The 23,581-nt window shown below is 40.3% G+C and overlaps 1 protein-coding gene across 5 annotated transcripts in view; it reads right to left on the bottom strand.

Annotated features, from left to right (window-relative positions):
- The window catches only part of CCDC25 (coiled-coil domain containing 25), a 40,085-nt gene extending 16,837 nt beyond the window's left edge, over positions 1-23,248 (bottom strand). For 2 of the 5 annotated variants that reach the window (XR_009503962.1, XM_059926840.1), the window contains exons 1-5: positions 23,137-23,248; positions 20,129-20,176; positions 14,591-14,630; positions 9,832-9,883; positions 3,930-4,005 (exon numbers count right to left, since the gene is read on the bottom strand). Coding sequence is in view for 3 of the 5 variants with exons in the window: in XM_059926840.1 (XP_059782823.1) it covers positions 3,930-4,005; positions 9,832-9,883; positions 14,591-14,630; positions 20,129-20,176; positions 23,137-23,164 (244 nt within the window). In the remaining 2 variants the exon portion in view is untranslated. Of the gene's footprint in view, positions 1-2,079; positions 2,183-2,311; positions 3,676-3,929; positions 4,006-9,831; positions 9,884-14,590; positions 14,631-20,128; positions 20,177-23,136 lie in introns of those variants that run through there. The other 3 variants (XR_009503963.1, XM_059926842.1, XM_059926841.1) reach the window with 3 other exon arrangements.
- Between the last annotated feature and the right edge of the window lie 333 nt (positions 23,249-23,581).

The following is a 23,581-nucleotide window of genomic DNA, read 5'->3' as shown; positions in this document are numbered from 1 at the left end:
AAAAGGCTGAGAATGAACAAGCCACCAAGTGTTTCAAACCACAAAATACTTTTTTTTTTAAAAAGAAGCCACCCACAAAGGCAAATGGGAAAGCCGACAAACAATTCAAGCTAAAGTATTCTGATGAAAAGCAGGGTCAAGAGATCAGCTTCAGGGATCTTTGAGACTCTCTAAAATTGAATGCAAATTTTATTGTATGTGTTTTTAAAGAGAAAAGGACCAAACAGGTTTCCTCAGATCCTCAAAGGAGCCCTTGATCTAATAAAGGTTAAGCAGCAAGATAAAGTGATTCGAGACACCGGATTCTACCCTGCACTACCACAAACCAGCTGTGTCGCTTTGGGAAAATCCCCATGGCTCCTGGCATCTCATCTGAAACATGAGGAAACTGGACCAGTTTAGTAGAGCTTTTTGGTTTTTGTTTCTTTAGCCGTGGAACCTCTTTTACCAAAGAAAACGTAACAAAGTAATCAAAGCAGAGATGCTCCGGAGGAAAGGGGTGCCAGCTGTCCTGCTCACTCCTCCCCCCCCACCACCCCCACTTCGCGTTTCCCCTCCACCCCTGACAGCCCCCCAGGCGGCTCTGAGAATCACAGTCTAATCACTGGTCCAGTGCTCTCAAAGGCCCTTCCAAATTAGATGGCAATACATTTCAATGTTTATTAAATGACCACGTACACTGGGGAAATCTGGTGAACACGACCTTACCTAAGCGATCAGTTAACATCGCCAAAAATGAGGCAAACTGGCAGCATGTGCCTCCTGACCGTAATGCACAAGACTGCACTTACGCAGTATTCCTGCCGCAAAATGCGTAATGTGGTCCTACTGAACAGGAAGCATCGGACCAACCCAAAGTGGTCTCCACTCTAAAAGTGTCAACGTCTTGAAAGACAAAGAAGTGTCCAGATTAAAGGAGACCAGCGATACATGACAAGTGAATAGAATGTATGATCCTGGATCAAAAAAAAAAAAAAATGCTATAAAGTGACGGTAGTGGGACAACTGACAAAACTTACACATGCACTCTGTATAACAGTATTCTACCCATGTGAAATTTCCTGAATTTGATCACTGTAATGCAGTTACTTAAGACAATGTACTTCTTAGGACATGCTGAATGGTCACGATGCCTGTGATTTTCTTTCAAATGGTTCAGCTAAAAAACCATTGAGTGAATTACAGGGAGAAGGCAAACAAATACGGAAAAACTGTTGATTCTAAATTTTCTTGCAACTTTTCTGTAGGTTTGAAATTTTTTTCAAAATTAAGTCAAAAAAAAAAAAACTCCACGTGCAAGGCACTGTGGGAGATACAAACATGGATCAGATAATGGATCCTGCCTTTGAAGATTAAAGGAAGGCAGATAAGTACATAAGTAATTTCAATGAAAATTAGAAGTCATCAAGTGATGTTGGAAAGATACAGGTAGAGTTAAGGGAGTTCAGAGAGGGCAGTGGTCACTCAAAGCTGGAGGAAGGAAAAGGCTCCGTGGGAGAGGTTAAGTTCCTTAATTCTTAATTTCTTAAATTCAGCCTCCTCATCTATAAAATGAAAGTAATATCTTAATTCAGTAGAGTTGATAAATGAACAATCTGTAATGTTCTTGGCACAGTGCCAGGCATGTAATTAACATTCAATGCCAGCTGTTATTACTATTACTGTAACTACAGCGTAGCCCTTGAACCTTAGCTCGAATCTAGACATGTGATGACTGAGCAGGAGTGTAACATTGAGGGCAGAGGGAACAATACAAGCAAAGGCACAAAGTAGGAAAACAGCAAATATTTACTTTGGCTGCAGTATGAAATACATGAAGGGAAACAAAGTCTGTGTTCAGATCAGAGATGCTTAAATGCCAGCTTAGGAAGTTTGGGTTTAACTGTAGAGACAAGGTGAAGGGTGTCACAGAAAGTGTCTAAGTTTTTAGAAAGTTTAATCTGGCAAGAGATTATAAAATGAATAAAGAGGAGGCTGACCAGATTCTCTGATGACAAACAGCGCTGAAGGTGGTCAACCAGGGACGGAAATATTTTAATAACACAGTGACGCAAATGTAGTGTACTTAGCAAATCTCACAGCAAAGACAATCTTCTTCACTCCTCAGCATCCTCTGCTATTGACTCCTGAGAGTGAGACGCTTGGGCTTAGCTCCTTATGAGTGAGCTATCCCTGTGGAAGGCTGAAGAGGAGAGAAGAGTGATTCAGTGATTCAATGACTCTTCCTCTTTTTTGTTTTCTTTAGAACTGGTAAACTATAAAGGGATTAAGAAGAAAGAGGCCGGGCCAAGAATAATGAGTCCAAAGCTCTTTTAATAAATTCACATCTGCTAGCCAGGGGCACAAAAACACATTAAAGAGGTTGCAACACACAAGGAAGGAGGATAATGACGTAGTTTCAATTTTCATTATTTTTCTTTCCATAACCAAAGATTTTAACTGGAAATCTGAGGAGCTCTTCTTCTACTCATAAAAATGGAACGTCCTAAAACTAACTGCAATTTAATGATTTGTGGAGTTGAAAATGAATGGCTCTGTAAGACAAGACTTCCAGTTTCTTTGACTAAGCACCTGATTCAGTAAAGCTGCCGAGTGAGATGCAGGAAAACGCGGACTAAGTGATGGGGGAGGGAGCACACTGCCCAGCTCTTCTCCTATAATCACCAGCTCCCGGTACCTGCTGTCAGCTCTGTGTCTGCCCCATGCTTATCTTCTATGCAAACCATATTTTTTCCGAACCCTCTGGATCACCCCTCAACTTTATATCAAACCAAACTTACCTCTACCTTATCTAGGTCCATGTCCTACAACTAAAATCCAGTCTACTAGCTCATTCCTAGCAGAATACCATCACCCAGCTCCCCTTTATAACTGCCACCTCCACTCCATTAACTGTCCTTCTTGACCTATACTGACTTGACAAATTAAATCTTGTACAGTAGAACTAAACCAGCACCAAGGCCAATACTACAGGTCCTACTTAAAACATGGAGGCCAACTGTCTCAACACTCTTTGCACATTAGAATCACCTGGAGAGCACTGTAAAAATACTGATTCTAATGCATCACCCTAGACATATTATTTAAGGTTCTCTGGGAGATAACAAGATCAACAGACTTGATACCTTCACAATTTACAGGGAGAAGAAAGTATGGAAGGAGAGAAGGAAAGAAAGAAACAGTAGGAAAGAGTAATTGGGAGACTTGGGTTCTAGAATCTAGTAACAAATAATGGAAACAAACACATCAAACATTACAAATAAAGCCATGAGACACATCTCTTGCTTGGCAATTAACATAATGCAATTTCCAAAAGTCTTTCTACAAGTAACCTTAGGGGTAGGCAGGTCTAGACAATTTTCTTTTCTTTTTTAAAATTATTTATTTATTTTTGGTTGCATTGGGTCTGTTGCTGTGTGCGGGCTTTCTCTAGTTGCGGTGTGCAGGCTTCTCACTGCAGTGGCTTCTCTTGTTGTGGAGCATGGGCTCTAGGTGCACGGGCTTCAGTAGTTGTGGCACGTGGACTCTAGAGCGCAGCCTCTGTAGCTGTGGCGCACGGGCTTAGTTGCTCCACGGCATGTGCGATCTTCCCAGACCAGGGCTCAAACCCGTGTTCCCTGCATTGGCAGGCGGGTTCTTAACCACTGCGCCACCAGGGAAGCCCTAGACAATTTTCTATTCAAGGTAAAGAAAACAGGGTAAAAAAGACTTGAGATGGGGCCATGAAAATTAGAGGGGCAGGGAGGTTGGCTTTCAGTTCTCTGACAGGTAGTGCAACTGCCACCTTAAAGAACAAAACAGGGGAAAGGCATATTACATGTCATTCCCTTGACTCAAGCCAAAGTCAGTAATATGTTCTCTAAGATGTAATCCATTTCAGACACAGAGAAAGCAGTGCTAATTCTGAAAACACCTCTAGGAAAACTGACCTTGAATGCTATTGGCCTTCACAAGATGGGCACAGTCCATTAGTACTTCCTTTGGAATGTCTTCTATTTTCTCCCCCTGAAACACAAGAATAAACCAAATGGTCCACTACCTTGTTACTGATCAATACTGCAGCACTTTTATAGGGCTTTGCTACCTTACTAGGCACAATTTTATTAAAAGCAGGGGCTCTTCAACTGTATTTCAAAACACTGAAAAATGAAGTCCATTGTGGAAATGTTTACTTTAAGAGAAGGCAGTAATATGGAAAATCCTGACTTAATTAAGTGGGGAAAAAAACAGGGTATGAAAGAAAACCACTAAAATATTAACTGTATTTATGTCTGAGTAATTTTTCCCTCTTCCCTTTCTTACTTTTAGAAACCTTGTGGAGAAATGGTGCCTATTTTTGGCAATGGGAAGTCTTCTTAGCTGAGGTCCCTACAAACTCCCTCTCAAGAGACATCTTATAGTTTTGGGTCTCCATGATCTGGTAGGTCATCTACCCTCAGAATTAGTCAGGAACCAAGCTCCTGGTGTGTTAGATATAACCTTCTACCATAAAAGAGAAAAAATACTGATTCATTCTCTTTACAGATACCGTATCAAAGTCTAAGCTGAATAAGCAAAGCCATTCCAAAAGAACAAAAATATCTGAGGCAAGAGCTAGTGGAAATCAACTCAGCACTTGGCTATTAGGCATGGGATTACTGAAGCACTTCTGTCTGGGAATGAAATGTTTTATCTACCTAAATATTTGAGATAAATTAAGTTTATTCCATTATGTTTCTGTTTTTTTCCTTATTTTAAATGTTTCAAAATGGGAATCTCAATTACCTAAATTTTGACCAAAAAATACGTGATTTAAGTTTGTCACTACTTTAACGCCACATCTCATCCTGTGAGATTCCCTGACCACTTAAATAGAGGATTCTGAATTTACCATCTTGATAACACAATGTCATCATCATGAATATCAACCATTACACTAGGCTATAATATAGTGATAGTGATGCCTTCAGGGGCATCTAAAATACACAGAAGCTGACTGACCCTATACTAAGTAAATCACAGAAAAAATTAAAAAACAAAACAATAGCTACCACTTTTTGAATATCTGCTTTCTGAGTGCTAGGTACACTAAATAAATGGCCATATGAAATGGATAGTACTACGTTCACTTTGCCAATGAAGAAAATGAAGCTTGGAGAGGTTAAGCAACTAGGCCAAGCTCCCCAATATCTAGTAAGTGACAGAGCTGAGAGATGAACCCAGGACTAACTAAAGCCACGCTCTAACAACTGGCCCCAGAGTGTGGTGCTTATGGAGTTTCTGTGGAAACGTACAGCTTCTTGGTCCTTGCTATATCAGGCTATGTCGCAACATCCCTTCTTGCTATTCCTGAAGCAACAGCCTCTTCTTGTTTTGCTACTTCTAATATAATATGAGCATACCAAATAAAATAAAAGAATTCAGCTTAGCATTATGCATAAAGTCAGAGTAAACAAATTCTGCATGGAGAGTGTAAGGTACTCCCATATGTAAAGGCCAGAATTTTGACTGTGGGCTTTGTGCCATCTGTGTTAATGAGATAAGCGACCTCTTGATAAGTGAGATTTTTCTATAGGTTTTCAAAAATCAAATAAGCCTAGGAAAACACACTTGTTGAATATCCATGATCTTCAAGGCTTGGGCTGAATTCACCTGAACTTGACAAAGAAAGAATGAACACACATAGCGCTTAGCATGTGCCAAGCATTATTCTAAATGCTTCAGTTATGCTAGCTCATTTAATTCTCACAACCCAGTAAGACAGGGGCTGTTAGCTCCCTTTTACAGATGAGGAAACGGGCACAGCTGAATAACTTGCTCAAAGTCGCACAGCTGGTAAGCAGCAAGGTCAGGATACAAAGCTGGCAGTCTGGCTCCAGAGTTTGGGTTCTGAACTACTTATACTTAGTCTCACTGCATCTCCAACACTTACTTGGTACCTACTAAGTACAAAGGGCTATGTCGTTTACTGCAGGAGATCAACCAGGTAAAAGTTCCGCAAGGAGCACATATTTTTATCTAGCACATTATGTGCTTCCAAAAGAAAATGAAATCAAACTCCTGTTCAAACAAGTTCTAACTGGTGGCAATGTGAACTTGGGACTACCCACCGTTATTTCCATTTTCTGATGCAGCAGAACCCAAAGGAAAAAATTTAATCTGAACCAAAAGGAAAGTTGGGAACACCATACTTTATTTTCTCTAGACTTAAAATAGTTCCAAAATGGCAAGAAGTTGCCTAGGAAAATTCAGAATTTTGTTCCAGCAAAGAGTTCACAATCTTCTTTTTTTTTTACAACACAGTTCTCAAAAATATAAATAGAATAAGTAAAGATGTGGTAGAACGTTTTACCTTGTTAGTAAATTAAGGAGTAAATATTATAAGCATAATGAAGTAGTATCTTGTATTTATTAAAATGGTCAAAAGGTTGCTATTTTTCTGAAGTTATAAAACCCCAAAAAGTTTTTGGAAAACCTATATATATATATATCAGGTAGCATTTTAAACCAGCATAATATTTTCAAAGGGCAATCTGGCATAAAAGGAGTTATCAAAATGTTTATATCTTTTGACCCAGTAATTTCATTTCTGAGAACTACTCTAAAAAAAAAAAAAAGAAAAGAAAAGAAAAATAGAAAGTAGTTCATTAAGAAAATATTTCTTGTTGGGGATTCATAATGCTGAAAACTGTAAACAACTTATATTCTGACAAGGGAGCTTTCAAATTAACTGTGGCATATTATCAACTCAAAGCAGCCAGTCAAAACAATAAATATGAAAATAATGCAGTAACGTGAAAAAGTCTGTAAACTGTCACTTTAAAAGTAATACAATCTTTTTGATATCGAGCTCCATGAGCTGTTTATATATTTTGGAGATTAATCCTTTGTCCGTTGTTTCATTTGCAAATATTTTCTCCCATTCTGAGGGTTGTCTTTTTGTCTTGTTTATGGTTTCCTTTGATTAAAAGCAAAAGCTTTTAAGTTTAATTAGGTCCCATTTGTCTATTTTTGTTTTTATTTTCATTACTCTAGGAGGTGGGTCAAAAAAGATCTTGTTGTGGTTTATGTCAAAGAGTGTTTTTCCTATGTTTTCCTCTAAGAGTTTTACAGTGTCTGGTCTTACATTTAGGTCTTTAATCCATTTTGAGAAAACCATAATTCAAAAAGAGACATGTACCAGCGTAAATGCAGCACTATTTACAATAGCCAGGACATGGAAGAAACCTAAATGTCCATCGACAGATGAATGGATAAAGAAGATGTGGCACATATATAGAATGGAATATTACTCAGCCATAAAAAGAAACGAAATTGACTTATTTGCAGTGAGGTGGATGGACCTAGAGTCTGTCATACAGAGTGAAATAAGTCAGAAAGAGAAAAACAAATACCGTATGCTAACACATATACATGGAATCTAAAAAAAAAAAAAAGGTTCTGAAGAAGCTAGGGGCAGGACAGGAATAAAGACGCAGATGTAGAAAATGGACTTGAGGATATGGGGAGGGGGTGGGGTGAGATGTGACAGGGTGAGAGAGTGTCATGGACATATACACTACCAAATGTAAAACAGATAGCTAGTGGGAAGCAGCCACATAGCACAGGGAGATCAGCTTGGTGCTTTGTGACCACCTAGAGGGGTGGGAGAGGGAGGGCGGGAGGGAGGCTCAAGAGGGAGGGGATGAGGGGATATGGGGATATGTGTACGCATATGGCTGATACATTTTGTTGTACAACAGAAACTAACACAGCATTGTGAAGCAATTATACTCCAATAAAAATGTGTTAAAAAAAAAAAAGTAATACAATCAACCAGGGGAAGCCAAGGTGGAATGCAGACTGAGACAAAAGAACCTAAGTGTGTGACAGACATCACTGAAAGGCATGAGGTGGGGAGGGCGGGGAGCAGCTGACAAGTAACTTTGAAAAACAGCATTTTGAATGGAAACTGTAACTGCACTGTACTTTAGTTGATAAAGTTGTTTCTTATGGGGATACAGGCTAACAAATCTGAAACCACTTCCATATATACTGGATTCAAATAAGCAAATGATGGTGGATGGTGGGAGCCAGGCTTCCCACTGTCTGAGAAGGAAGTAATAGCTAAGCAAGGAAGGAATGTGAGAAAGGCCCCTGTAGTAACGGGTTCATCAGAGACACCAGTCATGTTTAGCTTACTGCAGATACAGAAAAAATTATGCATACGAATTACTCACACGGGTTAGTATACATACACCTATTTCCTAGCTCTGTCACATGAGAGGGCCTAGAAGCAATGATACTGTAGCAGCAATGAGCACACCCAGAGTCCAGGTCTTGATTTCTAAATACCATTTCCCAATAAAAGAAACCAAAGTTCCTCAGAGAAACGGCTGATCCTAGAGCTGGAGCAGGGAAAACACAAGATGAGTCTGGAGCATATTGAGTGTCAGAAAGTAAGGAAGTGCTCAGAAAGTAAAATGACAGGAGCACGTCAAAGGAACACAAGAGCCAAGCTGGAAGAGTCAAAGCAGGGACAATTTTAGCAACAAAATGACACAGTACTGGATTACAACCCAAAGTAAAAAGTAAATGTGTGAGTCCATACTGATATAAGTAAATGACTGAATTAAATACATAGGAGAGAAGAGATGAATTCCTTACAGAAGAATTCCAAACAATATATGCAGGTACTCCCCGCGCCAGGACGTGGAGCTCTCCCCCTTGAGTACAGGCTGGACTTAGTGACTTGCTTCCAAATAATAAAGTATGTGGGGAGAAGAGCAACTCTCTAGTGAAAAACCCTGACAAACATTACCCTGGCCAGGAGATCAAGGTTAACACCATCAGTGCGAAGTCCTATTAATGCATATACCCCTGACATGATGGGATAAGAGCACTTCACCTCTGTGCTATTGTTCCCCCAAACCCGTAACTCCAGTCTAGTCATGACCTGATCAGTACTTCTCAAACTGTCAAGGTCATGACAAACAGGGAAAGAGTGACAAACTGTCACAGACCAGAGACTAGGCAGACATGACAACTAAAATGCAATGTGTGACGCTGGACCAGATCCTGGAACAGAAAAAGGACATTAATGGAAAAACTGGAGAAATCCAAATAGAGTCCAGAGGTTAGTTAATAGTGATGCATCAGTTCTGGCTTCTCAGTTCAGACAAATTTACCATGGTAATGTTAAGATGTTAACAATGGGGAAAACTGGACATGGGGTATATAGGAACTTGTACTACCTTTGCAACTTTTCTGTAAATCTAAAATCATTCCAAAATAAATATTTTAAAAAATACACATAACAATTATCCATACCCTATAATTCAACTACACAAAATACAATAGATGGATATAAAGACAGATTGGAAAAACAGTGGTTTTATGTGACTAGGGAACATTAAATCTTTTCCCTTTACTAGGATAATGCTGTTTTAAACCTCCCAAAGCAACCCCTGATAACTAGGAACATATGCCCTTGGTGAGGCAGGAGAATCACATGAGTCTGAGAAAAAGGAACTACAACATGATCTTCCTAGAAGAAGACAAAGTCCAGTAGTGTCAACTGAAATGACAGGGAGAGAGAGAGGTGACACACAGCACACCTCAGCTGGCAGGACAAGGCAGTGCTTCTATCTGGGAAATATGTGCTGTGTCCCCTTCCAAGCCTCAAAAATCACCAGAATTGCCCTTAGTGGTTTCCTGGGTTGGGGGAAGACATCTCTTCATTTGCTAATTTGTAGACTTTTGTACATATTTATTACTCTAAACAATTTATTTGCCAAAAAAAAAGGATGGAGGACAAGATAGGATGCTCATCACTACAGAAAAAGTCACAAATCCATGTTTAAATCCAGTTACCTTATGTAATCGAAGGTATACATGAGCCGAAGAGAGTTTGTCCACATGAAACCTACAAAGAATGAAAACCACTTTTAGCAAGAGGTACAAGATAACCATCTCCTCAGGCCACCTGCATTTAAAGCATTCCAATCCAAAAATATTAATTCAGTGCCGACTGCACACTGAGCACTATGGGGGCAGAAAACAGTCACCGCCTCCAGAGAGCTCACTATCCACTGGGAGACGTGAGAAGAACACGGAAAGTTCTGCAGCTGTGTGAGACTAAGTATCAAGATGAGTACAGGAGGCAATGAATGTTAAAAGCCCAGGGAAGGGTGATTTTTGAAGCGAGAAAGAGCTATCAGTGACCCAAGGCTTCATTGATGAACTGAGACTTGGTGGGTCCCAAGCTGAACCACGGGACTCAGAGCAAACACGGGGAAGGAATTTTAGGTGAGAAGAGAAGGGAATGAAAGAAGTCAGCAAGACTCCAGGGTTGCAAGCCTGGGAGACTCACAGGACCACTGACAGTAACATCTTACAGTTGGAGAGGGAGCCAGTTTGGCAAAAAGATGACAGGTTTGGTTTGGGAAATCCTGAGTTTCAAGCGATGGCAAAACAATCCAAAGAGAATGTCAATCACAGAGATGGAAGAGTCAGGTGAGGACTGAAGCAGTAAGCAGACCACATCACCAAATGGGTCAGACCAACAATTCATCCAGCCTTACCTCTGACAATGACACTAATACGCGTCTCCTGGGAAAGCATGGTGATTGCCCTTTATGACGCTGTCCTAAAAATATTCAGAATACCCTCTCACCCCAGTATCCTAAATTTACCTTTCATTAAGGCTCTATCATTCACCAATTTAATTAAATCTTTTAAAACTTACTTCTTTTTTCACCTAGTCCAACATTTGGGGATTTTAAGTTTTTCATATTTACAATTCACCAAATGAAGTTGACCGCTCTTTCCAACACCCAGAGAGGCCTCCAGAATGCTAGCAAACAATGGTAACACATGACTGTCACTTTGTGATTTCTGTTAACTTTACTCATCTCTTCCTTAGTCCTTTCCTTTCCAGACTGAGGAATGTTCAGTAAAATCCTAAGGAGGCAACGTCACGTCCCATTACATATTTCTTTAGACATTTTCTTAGCATTAATGGATTTTTTAGAGCTGCAAATGGTTACACACTCATACCTGGTCCAAGATGTAGGCAGTGTGATTCTATATAAAGGTCAAGGTTTGCTGTTTCTCATGCCCTCTTTAAAAAGGTCAAGCATCTTGCTAGTCACTTTGGATAAAGAAAATTTTTACACATTTTTGGCAGTCTATGATGACTCTAGGTTTTATTCCTAACCATTAGTGATAGCCAGAGATGAATATAACATCTTAGTTTGATTTATTTTTCTTCTGCTGGTTCATTTACTTATTTGCATTCCCACGTAAGAGATTCCTACTGATTATCATCTTCAGCTTGGCATTTTCCAGCCAGAAAATGTGTTTTTTGAAAATCTGGAAATTATACCTCACTACTCTGTTTCAGAATCTTAGGAAAATACCCCATTAGTAAGCAGGCTCAATTGAGAAAACTTCTCCCATTCCAATTTGTTTTAAGTTCTCTATTTACAACAACTCTTTCCTACATACCCATAGTAGCTTGATTGTATTCTGATTTTCCTTAAAGGTCTCTGATGTGGAATTTTATCAAAAGACATACACAAGTAATTCCATGTCTATAAACACTGGGTTCATACATAGGCAGTCAAAGTACTAAAACACACCCAGGAATATCACTGCTGATCTACACCAACTTCAGGCTTGTAGGTACACCTCTACAAAGTGCAAAGGGAATGCATGTCCCAACGGCGCTTTGGTTCAAATGTAAAACGAACAAAAAAGTCAGTTCTGTAAACAAACTATTTTGAGTGAGTTTCCTTAAAAAACCTTCCAAACCTCCCAAAATGCTCACTCCAAGTTTAAATTATGCCCACTAGTTCCCTAGTTACCTCTCTTCCTTGTTACCTTCCTCTCCCTGCTTAATCACTATTACTCTTTATTGAATGCAGAGACTAGAAACATGAGCATCCCTGACCTGAGAATGTAGAGATGCACGGGACCCCAAGCTGGGTCGTTTAACTCCTTAAAGTGGGGTCTCTAGAAATACTACTCATTAGGGGTATGGAAGCAGTGAACGCACACTCTGTATTTTCCTTTGTTTAAAATGAATTTAGTTCCATTCTCATTTAAGCCTAGAAAAATTCTTTGCTTAAAAGCACCTTAGGAGGTTTCCTGGTATAAACTTAGATGTTGGCATTCCCAGAGGTTAAGTTCCAGGTTGAAAATCTGCCCTGGAATGTAGATCAACTGACTCATTCTTTGCACACCCAGGAATGTTTCCAGGATTGACAGTTTATTAACTGTAACAGGTCTTGAAATTTAGGGCTATGCCAGCTCACATCTGACCTAGAATAGCTTCTGGAAGTAAAAGTCAATCACTTCCGACAACAGACATTAAATCTCAAGATTAAAGAGTGTCGAAATGGCTATCGGGCAGCTATAGACACCAGTCTGGTAAGTGCCTTCCAGAAGTCTACCTTAACGAAACGAAAAACCCAAGTCATAATACATGAGGTGTAGGTTGTAAATTGGAAATTTCTCTTCCACTTAATTTTTTTTTAAATGTCAAGTAAAAGGCTGTAGTGAACTGACTTTCATGGTGCATCTGAGTATGTAACCTTTCCTATGCAGGTATTTCTGCCCCAAACCTTACAGCAGGTAACTGCATAACAGGTGTGATCATCCTTATCTCTTGTGTGACAGATCTGGAGATCTTTGGGGCCATAAGGACAACTGAAATAATCCAGCCAAGGGTGACAGGTACTCAAAATGGAGATGACCAGAATGCAGTTACTGTGAAGAAATGTCCAGCAGAGATCATTTCCAGACAGGCAGAGAGCTAGTCAATTAGAAAGTCCACATCTATTGAACATTACTATGTGCCAGGTCCTACGCTAGGTAGTGGGACAGAGTAGTAAACAAACCCGATGGATCACTGTCCTGGGGTGGGCGGGGGAGGCAGGGGAGTAGAGCTTATAGTCAAGGGTCCTAGGAAGGTAAGCAGCACCCAGTGCAGAAGCCCTGAGCAGTGCAACCTGCCCACCTGAGGTATGGGGGCACCAAGCAGTGTCTACCTTGATGACATATTTGAGTTCAGAAGATGGGTCGCTGTGCTGGAACAGGGGGCTGATAAAAAAAACCTTTAAACTTCCTCAGGTTTCTAGTGCCTCTTGGTTCCTGGAGTGTGGACTTCAGAGAGGGCAAACAGACAGGGAAGTACTTCCACGGGGTCAGGAAGCGGCTCTTTCACAATGAGGTAGGCTGGAGCCAGAGAGGCGCCCTTCAGTGGGCTCCTGCAGGTAGGCCCGGGGGTTCCGAGAATGGCTACATCTAGGGAGTAGCTTAAGTTAGTCTCCGGGCAATATCCTTCCTACCAGATGCCCAATGCTGCACATCTTACTGAAAATCAGTCAACTCTTCTAAAAAGTGGCAGCCTAAGCTCTGTCACTATAGGAAATTAAGTGAAGGATCTGGGCCCAAATAGCCTGAGGGAAGACAGAAACAAGGATCTAGAACTCGAGCTGGCTGGGGGCCAGCAACGACCCGAGTGGATCTGTTCAGTTTCCCTTAGCCTGAGTTTCCTCATCTGAAAAATGGGCATGATATTGGTAACTACTTCACAGGGTTGTAGTGAAGTGAAATGTATTAGTGGAGGTAAACACTCCACAGGATCTGGCCTACAGTTATGTGTTTGGTGAATGTCCATTACTACTATCATTAAAGCCAACGGGATCCAAGTGCTTCTCCTCAGGGACGGCATTTGGTAGGGGGGTGTTAGGAGTTGTAGAGACCATATCCCGCTCTATAGTAGGTAGAATTAGGCTCCAGGAGAGAGACATCACAAGGGTCAGAGGGAGTGGTGGAAGCTGCAGCTAGAAAAAGAAAGCAAACTGAGTATGAGAGCATTACATGAAAGAAAAAGAAAGTAGCAGGAATCCATGAACTCCTCACAGGTTTTGGGTTTGAGTTGTAGAAAAGCCCATATGGCATCCCAAGGCAGTTAGAAAAAGAAAAGAATTCAACTAAAATGAAGGGTTTTTTTTCTGCATTTGTTTTGTTGTTTTTTTAGAATGGGTTTGGCAAGCAGCAAAATAAAATTATCTTGGAAGGAGGCTAAGAAAGAATATATTATAATTTTTGAAATTTCCATAAATTCTTTTAGAAAGAAGGGATAGGGGCTGGATCAAGCCAGGGTTAAACTCTTTGTTGAGAAGACAATGGGAAGCCAGTCTGTGTTTTCTTTAAAGCTGGATCTGGTCAGATGCTCTACCTATTCCAACGACATGGAAGCTTGTGTCTATTTTCTTCACTGCTTCTTGTGAAGCCTGCATCCATCCACTCAAAAAGAGTGCTCTGAGTGTGTTAAGTGCAGTGGTCTCAGTAACCTACTACGAGGAGACACACAGGAGGTAAAAGCAAGCCTATGTTCCTGAGACCTTTGCAGTGAGGCCCGAGATCTAGCCCTAAGACCTCATTCCCAGTTAACGTGGTAATTATAAACGAAGGGAGCTGGCTGGCAGCTATTTACCACTGAACATTCATAGACAAAACGCAAAGCATGAGTTCTAGTTTTAATCATAGGAGTCAGGTGGTTGGTCAAGTCTAAGAAAGTAAATAATGATCCATAAAAAGCAGAACCAAAATTGCTACTTACCAAATATCTTCAGGCCAGCCATACTTTATCAGATCTTCATCTGCAGAGAGACAGAAGAGAACAAAGAAAAGGAAAGAAAAGAGAAATGAAGGTCTGAAGGGATACAAACTACTATGTATAAAATAAATAAGCAACAAGGATACATTGTACAGCACAGAGAAGTACAGCCATTATTTTGTAATAACTTTAAATGGAGTACAGTACAATCTATAAAAATACTGAATCAGTATGTTGTACACTGAAACTAATACAATATTTTATTTATTTATTTTTTTAATTTTAAGTCAGTTTTAAAAGTATTCTTTGGTTCTTTTATTTATTTTTTGGCCATGCTGCACAGCTTGAGGGATCTTAGTTCCCCGACCAGGGATCGAACCTGGGCCCTGGCAGTGAAAGCGCTAGGTCCTAACCACTGGACCGCCAGGGAATTCCCTAATATAATATTTTAAATCAACTATACTTCAATAAAAATAATTTTTAAATTTTTAAATAAAACAAAACTAAAAACATGTTTTAAAGAGAAGGTTAGGGGCTTCCCTGGTGGTGCAGTGGTTGAGAATCTGCCTGCCAATGCAGGGGACACGGGTTCGAGCCCTGGTCTGGGAAGATCCCACATGCCACGGAGTAACTAAGCCCGTGAGCCACAAATTACTGAGCCTGCGTGTCTGGAGCCTGTGCTCCGCAACAAGAGGCCACGATAGTGAGAGGCCCACGCACCACGATGAAGAGCGGCCCCCACTTGCCGCAACTAGAGAAAGCAGTCGCACAGAAACGAAGACCCAACACAGCCAAAAATAAATAAATTAATTAAAAAAAAGAAACTGCTAAAAAAAAAACATGATGGCAACTTTTTCAGAGAGTGGTAGGATTATTTTCTGATAAAAAAATAAAAAATAAAAAAATAAAGAGAAGGTTAAATGAAATATGCCAAAGTTTATCGTAAGTTGGGAAGGGAAAAAAAAAAACCAATCTTTTCCACAAAACTTTTTCTCTCCCTTAATAAAGAGTAATTCAAAGAGGCTTTGATGCTTGAAAATACCAGAACATTTTTTTTAATAGTTTTTACAATTGGACAATTATAATCATTATAATTTTGTATAACACTTATAATCTAAAGTTCAAAGATATTTCTATTTGAAGATAAAACTAACACTGGCAAATCAGAGCAACTGAGATGTTAGATAATGTCTTAGAAAACTGATTCACTATAACAATACTTATATGTTAAAATGGTTTTGCTACAACTTTAAAACCAGTGGACTGCATTTTACATCTTAAAAAAAAAAAGCTTCTCAATTATAAAATTGTAGAAAATTAGGGAACAAAACAAACACCAGAAATATAAAGAAAATAAAAACACCTAAAATTCTGTCACATATGAAAATAAAAATAGAAGAAATAGGTAAAAGTCAAAGTAACTGTCTCTGAGGGTAGAACGTGGGTATTGAAAAGGATGGGGTAGTGAACTGATGTTTTTTACTATAAGCATTCTGTTATTACTTGAACTTTTGAACTATATATTTGTTAGATAAAAATAAAAATTTTAGAAGTTCTTTGGAAAAAATGACTACTTGATTCTATCATATGGATAAACTTTCCTGTTGTTGACATTTGGATTGCTTCTAATTATAAATGCTTCAGTAAATACTTTTTAAATAAAAATGTCCATACTCCTGATTATTTCCTTAAGGTGTATTTCTAAAAGGTGAAGTATTCATTCAAAACATATGCATATATATGTTTTTTTGTTTTGTTTTTTTTTTTTGTTTTTGGCTACACCACATGGCTTGCAAGATCTCAGTTCCCCGACCAGGGACTGAACCTGGGCCATGGCAGTGAAAGCACCAAATCCTAACCACTAGACCACCAGGGAACTCCTATGTATGTATATTTTTAAGGCTAATAATATATATCTCTACAGAAAGGTTATCTCAATATATACCTCTAATAGCCATATTAATAATTAGTAATACACAAGCATTACTTAAATTATTAAACCTAAAGTTAAAAATTGTAAGGTAAAGTGAGTCACATATGATGATTTAAAATGTACTCAAGTATAATCTATCTAACTTGAATGAGGTATTTATTTTCCAGAAAAGCAAAAAGATGATAGAGTACCCTCTTGGATGAGGGTACTCTAAGCAACTGCAGACACCCTGAGTTTTCTGAAGGGTTTTCTACTAGCTTAAGTAAGAAGCTGAGCAAATAGCCGACAAGTAATTAGAAAAATCAGAAAAAGGGAATTATAAAAACCTCTTTTCCTCATTTGGGCAATGTTTGGCTCCCTGGTGACACCTGCTGGCTAATAAAAAGAACACACCTGAAAGCTTTTTAGAGAAAGGACTCATTCAACTTAAAATTCATTTATGTTCCATCCAGCCCTTAGCCTGAAGTCATCAAGGCTATTGGAAGTAAACGTGATGTGCTAGGAGCGCTAGAGAACAGGCAACTTAAAAGTGTAATACCGTTCTTACAAAGCAGACTAAGAGAGTTGGATGACTCTTAAGAGTGCCTGGGGAAAAGTATTCTACATACAGATTTTTTTTCCTGCATATACTTTAGTGACAGCAAACCACCACTCCAGTGGGCTCTAGACAGAATCTAAATTTACATCTGCAGACATAAACTCTGTATCTAGATTTGTATCTGTAGAGAGAAATCCCTACAACGGAGGTTTAAAGGATTCATTCTAGCCCATCCTAACCCACTCTTCCACGAAGCTTCTCAGCTCTCCCTAACCACATTTACTCTCTGCCCCCTCTACTTCTACAGTGTTTGCTATTAATATTACTTCATTTTGCCCATACTTTTGTTTAATAGACTTTATTTTTTAGAGCAGTTTTATATTCACAGCAAAACTGACCGCTATTTGGTTTTTGTATGTGCCTCCACCTAAATGAACACTGTGAAAACACAGACTCAGTCTTCCTCTTTGGATACTCAGAGGCTGGCACATGGCCTCACACAGACCAGCCCCAGAGAACAGGAAACTACAAGGGAAGGGAAAAGAGACACGGTGGGAATGTCCCCGGCACAGCTGCCTGCGTCAGCAGCAAGGGTAGCCCATCAGTGTGCACCGGAATCAAAGCGGCCCTTCGCTGTAATACATACATAAAGCCGTCCCCGCCCCACCAGGGCTGCACAGTGCAAAACCCGCACGACCTCGGCTTTAGGTGCCTCTCAGGAACCTGAGTCTTGGGTTCACACCCTTCGTGTGGTAGAAGGGAAAGTAGATTTGGTCAGGTTTGGATCCATATCTACTGTAGATAACTAGGACTCCTATAACTGTGCCTTACTGTTCAATGTAATATAGGGAGACAGTATCCCCTCCCCCGCTATGTTCATCAGGAGGACGCTATGAGAAAAGTTATCCATGACAATTCACCGGTTACTAGGAGAAATATAAAACTCAAGTATTAATATACTGCAGACAGCTTCTCCATTAAGTCACAACCAGAGTCAATGGCATAAATTCATTATAAGGAAAAAACCATTTAAAAATTAGTTATTTTATGCTATTGGTTTTTTCTCTTGGCTAGGATGTGACAGTCTTGCTTATACTGATTCTGCTTATGGTTATAGCAGGGTTTGAAACTGTTATATAGATCTGATTTATAGTTATATAGTTATATAACTATATCACATTATTATATTTATAACATTATATATATTTTATGTAATGTATGTGTATATACACCAACTACATATACTTAGCATGTGTAACTATACATATACATACAACTATATATGTTTTTATAAAACTATACACATAGTTATATCTAAGTTATATATAACTTATCACTGTTCTTTGACATCTTTTAATCTGGGGCCTTATTTCATTAAGCAAGTGTCTCATACTGAAGAATGTTATACCTGTCTCTTTTAAAGGATCAAGTTTAAACTGTCAGTTACAAACTGCACCTAGAACAGACACCGATGGTTCTAGAAAAGGAAAAAAAAAAGCAATACCTGAGGGTTAAAGAAAAGTAACTGAAGTGAATCAGGCAGCTCTCAGACTACTGAGGCAGAGTCACCCAGGTCTGGAGTATTCCCACGGCAGAAAGGAGGCGGCTTCGGGGAGCTCCAGAGCTCCAGAGAGAACCATCAGTTACTGAGCGCCCACCGTGGGCCAGGCACTCTCCCCAGACTCTTTCATTTAACCTTCACAGCCCTGCAAGGCCGATACCGTCCCAGGATCCTCTTCTTACATCTAAGAACCCTGAGGTTCAAAGGGGTTAAGTAACTATGGCTAGTTTGCTGAAGAGGTGGGATTTTAACCCAGACTGGCCGGACTTCAGAGCTGTCTTTTCCAGAACATGATGCTACCCTCAAGAGAAGAGTAGCTGTGCTTTTCAAGCTTGAAGAAGAGGAATTCTGTCACTTTCTCCACGCTCCCTTGTTGCAGTTCTTTCCTCCCTCACCTCAGTGTCCCACACCGTGAGGGTCAGTGCTGTCACCTCCCTGCTCTCTCTCTCTTTTTTTAAAATAAATTTATTTATTTTTATTTTTGGCTGTGTCGTGTCTTCATCGCTGCGCGCAGGCTTTCTCTAGTTGCAGAGAGCGGGGGCTACTCTTCATTGCAGTGCACGGGCTTCTCATTGTGGTGGCTTCTCTTGTTGCAGAGCATGGACTCTAGGCGTGCAAGCTCAGTAGTTGTGGCTCGCGGGATCTAGAGCACAGGCTCAGTAGTTGTGGCAAACGGGCTTAGTTGCTCCGCGGCATGTGGGATCTTCCTGGACCAGGGCTCGAACCCGTGTCCCCTGCACTGGCTGGCAGATTCTTAACCACTGTGCTACCAGGGAAGTCCTCCTCCCTGCTCTCTTGATCAAGAAAACTACAGTTCCCTTTTGGCGCCCCCCGCCACTCGTGCAGTCAAAAAGGTGATCCCTAAATCAGTGTTTTTCTTGTAAACTTTATATCAAATTCATTAGTGAGTCATAAAATTAATTTAGCAGGTTAAGACTAGCTTTTTAAAAATGAGATAAAACAGAAAATAGAGGGCACAGAAAATAGTATGGGTATTTTTTGGTAAATTTTTGTTTTAGTTAGGTGAATGTTTATATCATTTAGTCATAGGAATGTGCACAGTATGAGATAACGTGTTTCATTCTGAGAGTGGTCAAGAAAGCACTGTTAACATTTCAACTCAAAAAGAACCATCTTCTGCCTCAAAACAACCAAGATATGTTTCTTAAACAAGGTAAAAATGTACAGAAAATGATCTTTTCAAAGTCCAAGCCACAGATTATTTTTATTTAATGAAAACCGGCACAAGTTAACCTCTAATTCCTGTCACCCCTAAATCAAACGATACCACAAAACTCTTTGTAAAGATTCTAATCAGCCACAGGTGGTCCAATTAGCTCAACTATTATCTGATATAATGAAATTCTAAGGAAGTTAATCCTTTGGAATTCCTTATAACTGGTTAGTTAGTAGTTACTTGAAAACTCATATCCAACAAACCATTGGGAGAAAAGGCAATTAACACTTACCTGGTGGAAATTTCAAAATCAAATGCTTTTGAAAACTTACTTTCATATTTATCCTTTCCCATGTAAATAGTGTAAGCAGATGAGTTAACTAAGACAAAACAAAAATAAGAATAGTTAGATAACTTCAACACCGACACAACTGTCTGATGGGAAAAACAAGTGACAAGTGCTTATTAGGGGTTGGCAAAACATTCATGGCCGGTAGGCCAAATCCAGCCCTGTTTTTGGACAGCCCTTGAGCTAAGAATGATTTTTACATTTTTAAAGGGTTGAAAAAAGCAAAATGAAGAAGAATAAGCTAGAGAGACCGTACGTGGCTTACAAACTCTAAAATACTGACCATCTGGAGAAGGTTTACCAACCCTCATTAAAAATGGCTACTTTCCTACTTTCTCAGGATTTAGTTCAACGCAATTCCAGTTCAGTCCTATACTTTTGCCTTCTTCAAAATAGTTTTAAAAAAACAACGACCGAAACTCTTCACCTCAACCATTTAAAAATAGGTTCCTATACTTAGGCAAGTTTTATTTTTCATAATTTGATTTAGTTATGTCCTAGGTGTGCTGCAAATTATAAGAAGCTCCCTATCACATTCAGGGGAAACACTGGCTCTCAAGCTTCTTCTAATCAGTGGCTCTGAACCCTGTTTACACATTAGAATCACCTAATTTTGCCCCAGCTCCACCTAAGACCAACCAAATCCAAATCTCTGGGGATTGGGGTTTTGCAAAAGATCTCTTTTTACAGTGATTCTAACGTGAAGTCAGCATTAGGAACCACTACCGTAAATCAAAAAGAATATTCTAGGTATGGTTTACCTTAGAAATGACATTTGATCATTATTATACTGAATTATTCTAGTATTTTTGTTACTCTCACCCAAATATTAAGGTTGATTAGTATGGGAACTAGTTATCTTGAAGATACCTGATACAGGTGTAGCAACCAGACCAACTTTAGAGGCACTGTGATAATCTCATAATTTATAGAACAACCTATCTTGAGACAGATGCTAGTAAAAGGTACTAAAAGTACAAGTGAAGTTAATGAGCCATGCACAGGTAATTTGTGGGTCCATAAATCAGAGGGGCTTAAGTTTGACACTGGAAATATAGCAAGGCTAATGTTTCATTATTCTATTATGAGAACATGAAAGAATAAAACTAAGCAGATTTTAGAGATACTAATTTTAAAAGGGAAGGCAAAAACTTCCTATTGAGATTTTCAACCCATTTTTTAAAAAAGTTTTTTTGCAGTAAACCATCAGTTGCTTGAAAAGCTTAGCTATCTATACGAAGTCATTTCCTGCAGATTCTGTATGTTCAAGTTGTTTTCTGTACTAGGATATATAAAGTTTTACTACTATCTTACTGGAAGTTATAATTTTTCCATTAACTTTGCAATTTTAAAAGCTGCACAAGTGCAGATTTATTAGACTTAGAGACCAAATGTTTTTCTGACAGGAAGCAATTCTGATGTTATAATGGAAGCCAATGAGAAAAATATGATCCACAAATCAACTGAAGCACTCTGTTCTATTAAGGGCACCTGCGTGTGTATGACTAGCGCTCAAGGAATTTAGAATCACTTTAAGGAGAATAAAGCAGCCAGCATAAAATACATTTAGTACCTATATGGCCTGCCTGTAGTTTTCATTCCATTGCTGGACTTGTACAGGTAACTATGTTGTCAGGGACTCTCATGAGAAGCTACAAAGAGACACTCCAGTTATCTGGAGGGGCAGGACAGGACAGAGGGAGGATGAAAATGCTATTAGGGGCCTATAATGATTTTTCAGGCTAGTTTGAATTTTGTTTCTAGTAATTTTAAACTAAGCCTATAGAGACAGAGAAATAGCTTATGGTACACCGTGGAAGCCTAAACTACTGAGAAAAATGAGATGTGATAGTATGATGGAGTAGCAGGGGAGGGGGTCTGTGAGTTACAACTTCCCTGGGCTTCAGCATTCTCATCTCTAAAAAGCAAGTACCACTCTATTCAAACCCACACAAAACTGCGCAGCTAGTTTCACTTAAATCTCACCTTTAACAAGTAGGCAGAGACAGTAGCAACAGAATAGAGTGTGCTAGAAGTCAAAAAATACCATTCATTTATTCAATAAGTATTTATTGAGTAACTATTACGAGCCAGGCACTACACTAGAGAAACCAGGAGATCCCCTCCCTGCCCTCAAGGGGCTTACACTCTATCTCAAGCAGACAGAGTTTAATATCATATGACAAGTGCAATGCCAAAGGCATACATGGGTGTTAAGGGGATCCCCGAAGAGTTATATCTAAGCAATCCTGGGGTGGCGACAAGGTGGGAAAGGCATCTGGAAAAGATGGGCGAGGGCTGTCTCAGGGGAGAAGCAGCTAACTGGGGGGCTGATTATAGGCAAAGGGAACAACATAAGCAGAGAAATGAAGACACAGTATTTCCTGGGAACTAAACACACCCTTTCCTTGCCTGCCAAAGACAAATCAGAAACATTATCATGTCACTTTTCAAGATCTGGGACATCAACTCTGCCCAGTGAGTGGCTTTATCGCCATTCCAGAGTCTTTTTATGGCTTTCTGTAACATCCAGGCCCTATAACCCTTTCCTAGAAGGCTAAGGCGCACTTCCTATAAGGCAGAGTTGTTGGCAGATGTCTCCTTTCTTTCTCTATGCGGGTAATTACCAGGGCTTAGCAAGATTAAAGGTTACGGGGGTAGGTGGGGAAGGGAAGACTTAGGATAGGGGTGCGAAAAAGTCCACAAACTGTCCAATTCCAGGTAGCGACAGGTCTTTCTGATTGAGGGAAAAGAACAACTCCCGGAGGCAAAGACAGCAAGGGGGATGGTGCCTCTACGCGCCCGCAGGCCCTGACGAGGGGGCGCACGGGGGGAACTGGGACAGACACGGTGGGGGGACCATGAGAACGCGGGAAGAGGCACCCACTGCCGAGGAGGCGCTCAAGGACCAGGCTCAGCGGCGACCTGGGGGTCTCGGCTTCGGAGCCCCGCGGTCGAGCAGGGACCCGGGAGGTCTCGGCGCCCACTCACCGCTGCTACTGGTGAAGTAGAACACCATGATCCCGGCGGCGGCACGGCGACTCCAGCGCCGAGCAGCGGCACTCAGCTCCGGAAGCTCAAGATACCGGAAGCGCGGAGGCCGCGTCCCCCGGAACTCCTCCGTGCACTTCCGGCGGACGTCGGGCAGCGTCATAACGCCGGCTGCCGGCGCCGTCTTCAATCCTGGCGGGCTCCCCCCGTCGGCCCGCTGGGAGCTCAGTTTACTAGGGGGTTGAGGGGAAAGAGGATGGAGTCAGGATGATAGGTGATTGGAAAACTGCGGGGAAACTCCGTCTTCCTAAGAGAAAAATGTCATTCACTGACTTTATTTTCAGAACCTCCACCCCGTGAGCGGTCAAATCTTGAGGCTTAGCTCTTGGTCTTATCTGCCTCCTTTTACCCGCATCTGGCCTGCCTGAGTAGAAACCTTTTGCCT

This window comes from Balaenoptera ricei, chromosome 6 (assembly GCF_028023285.1).
Source record: "Balaenoptera ricei isolate mBalRic1 chromosome 6, mBalRic1.hap2, whole genome shotgun sequence".
NCBI lineage: Eukaryota > Metazoa > Chordata > Mammalia > Artiodactyla > Balaenopteridae > Balaenoptera > Balaenoptera ricei.
Note: the sequence above shows the minus strand (reverse complement) of the source record. Positions and strands in the feature narration are given on the sequence as shown.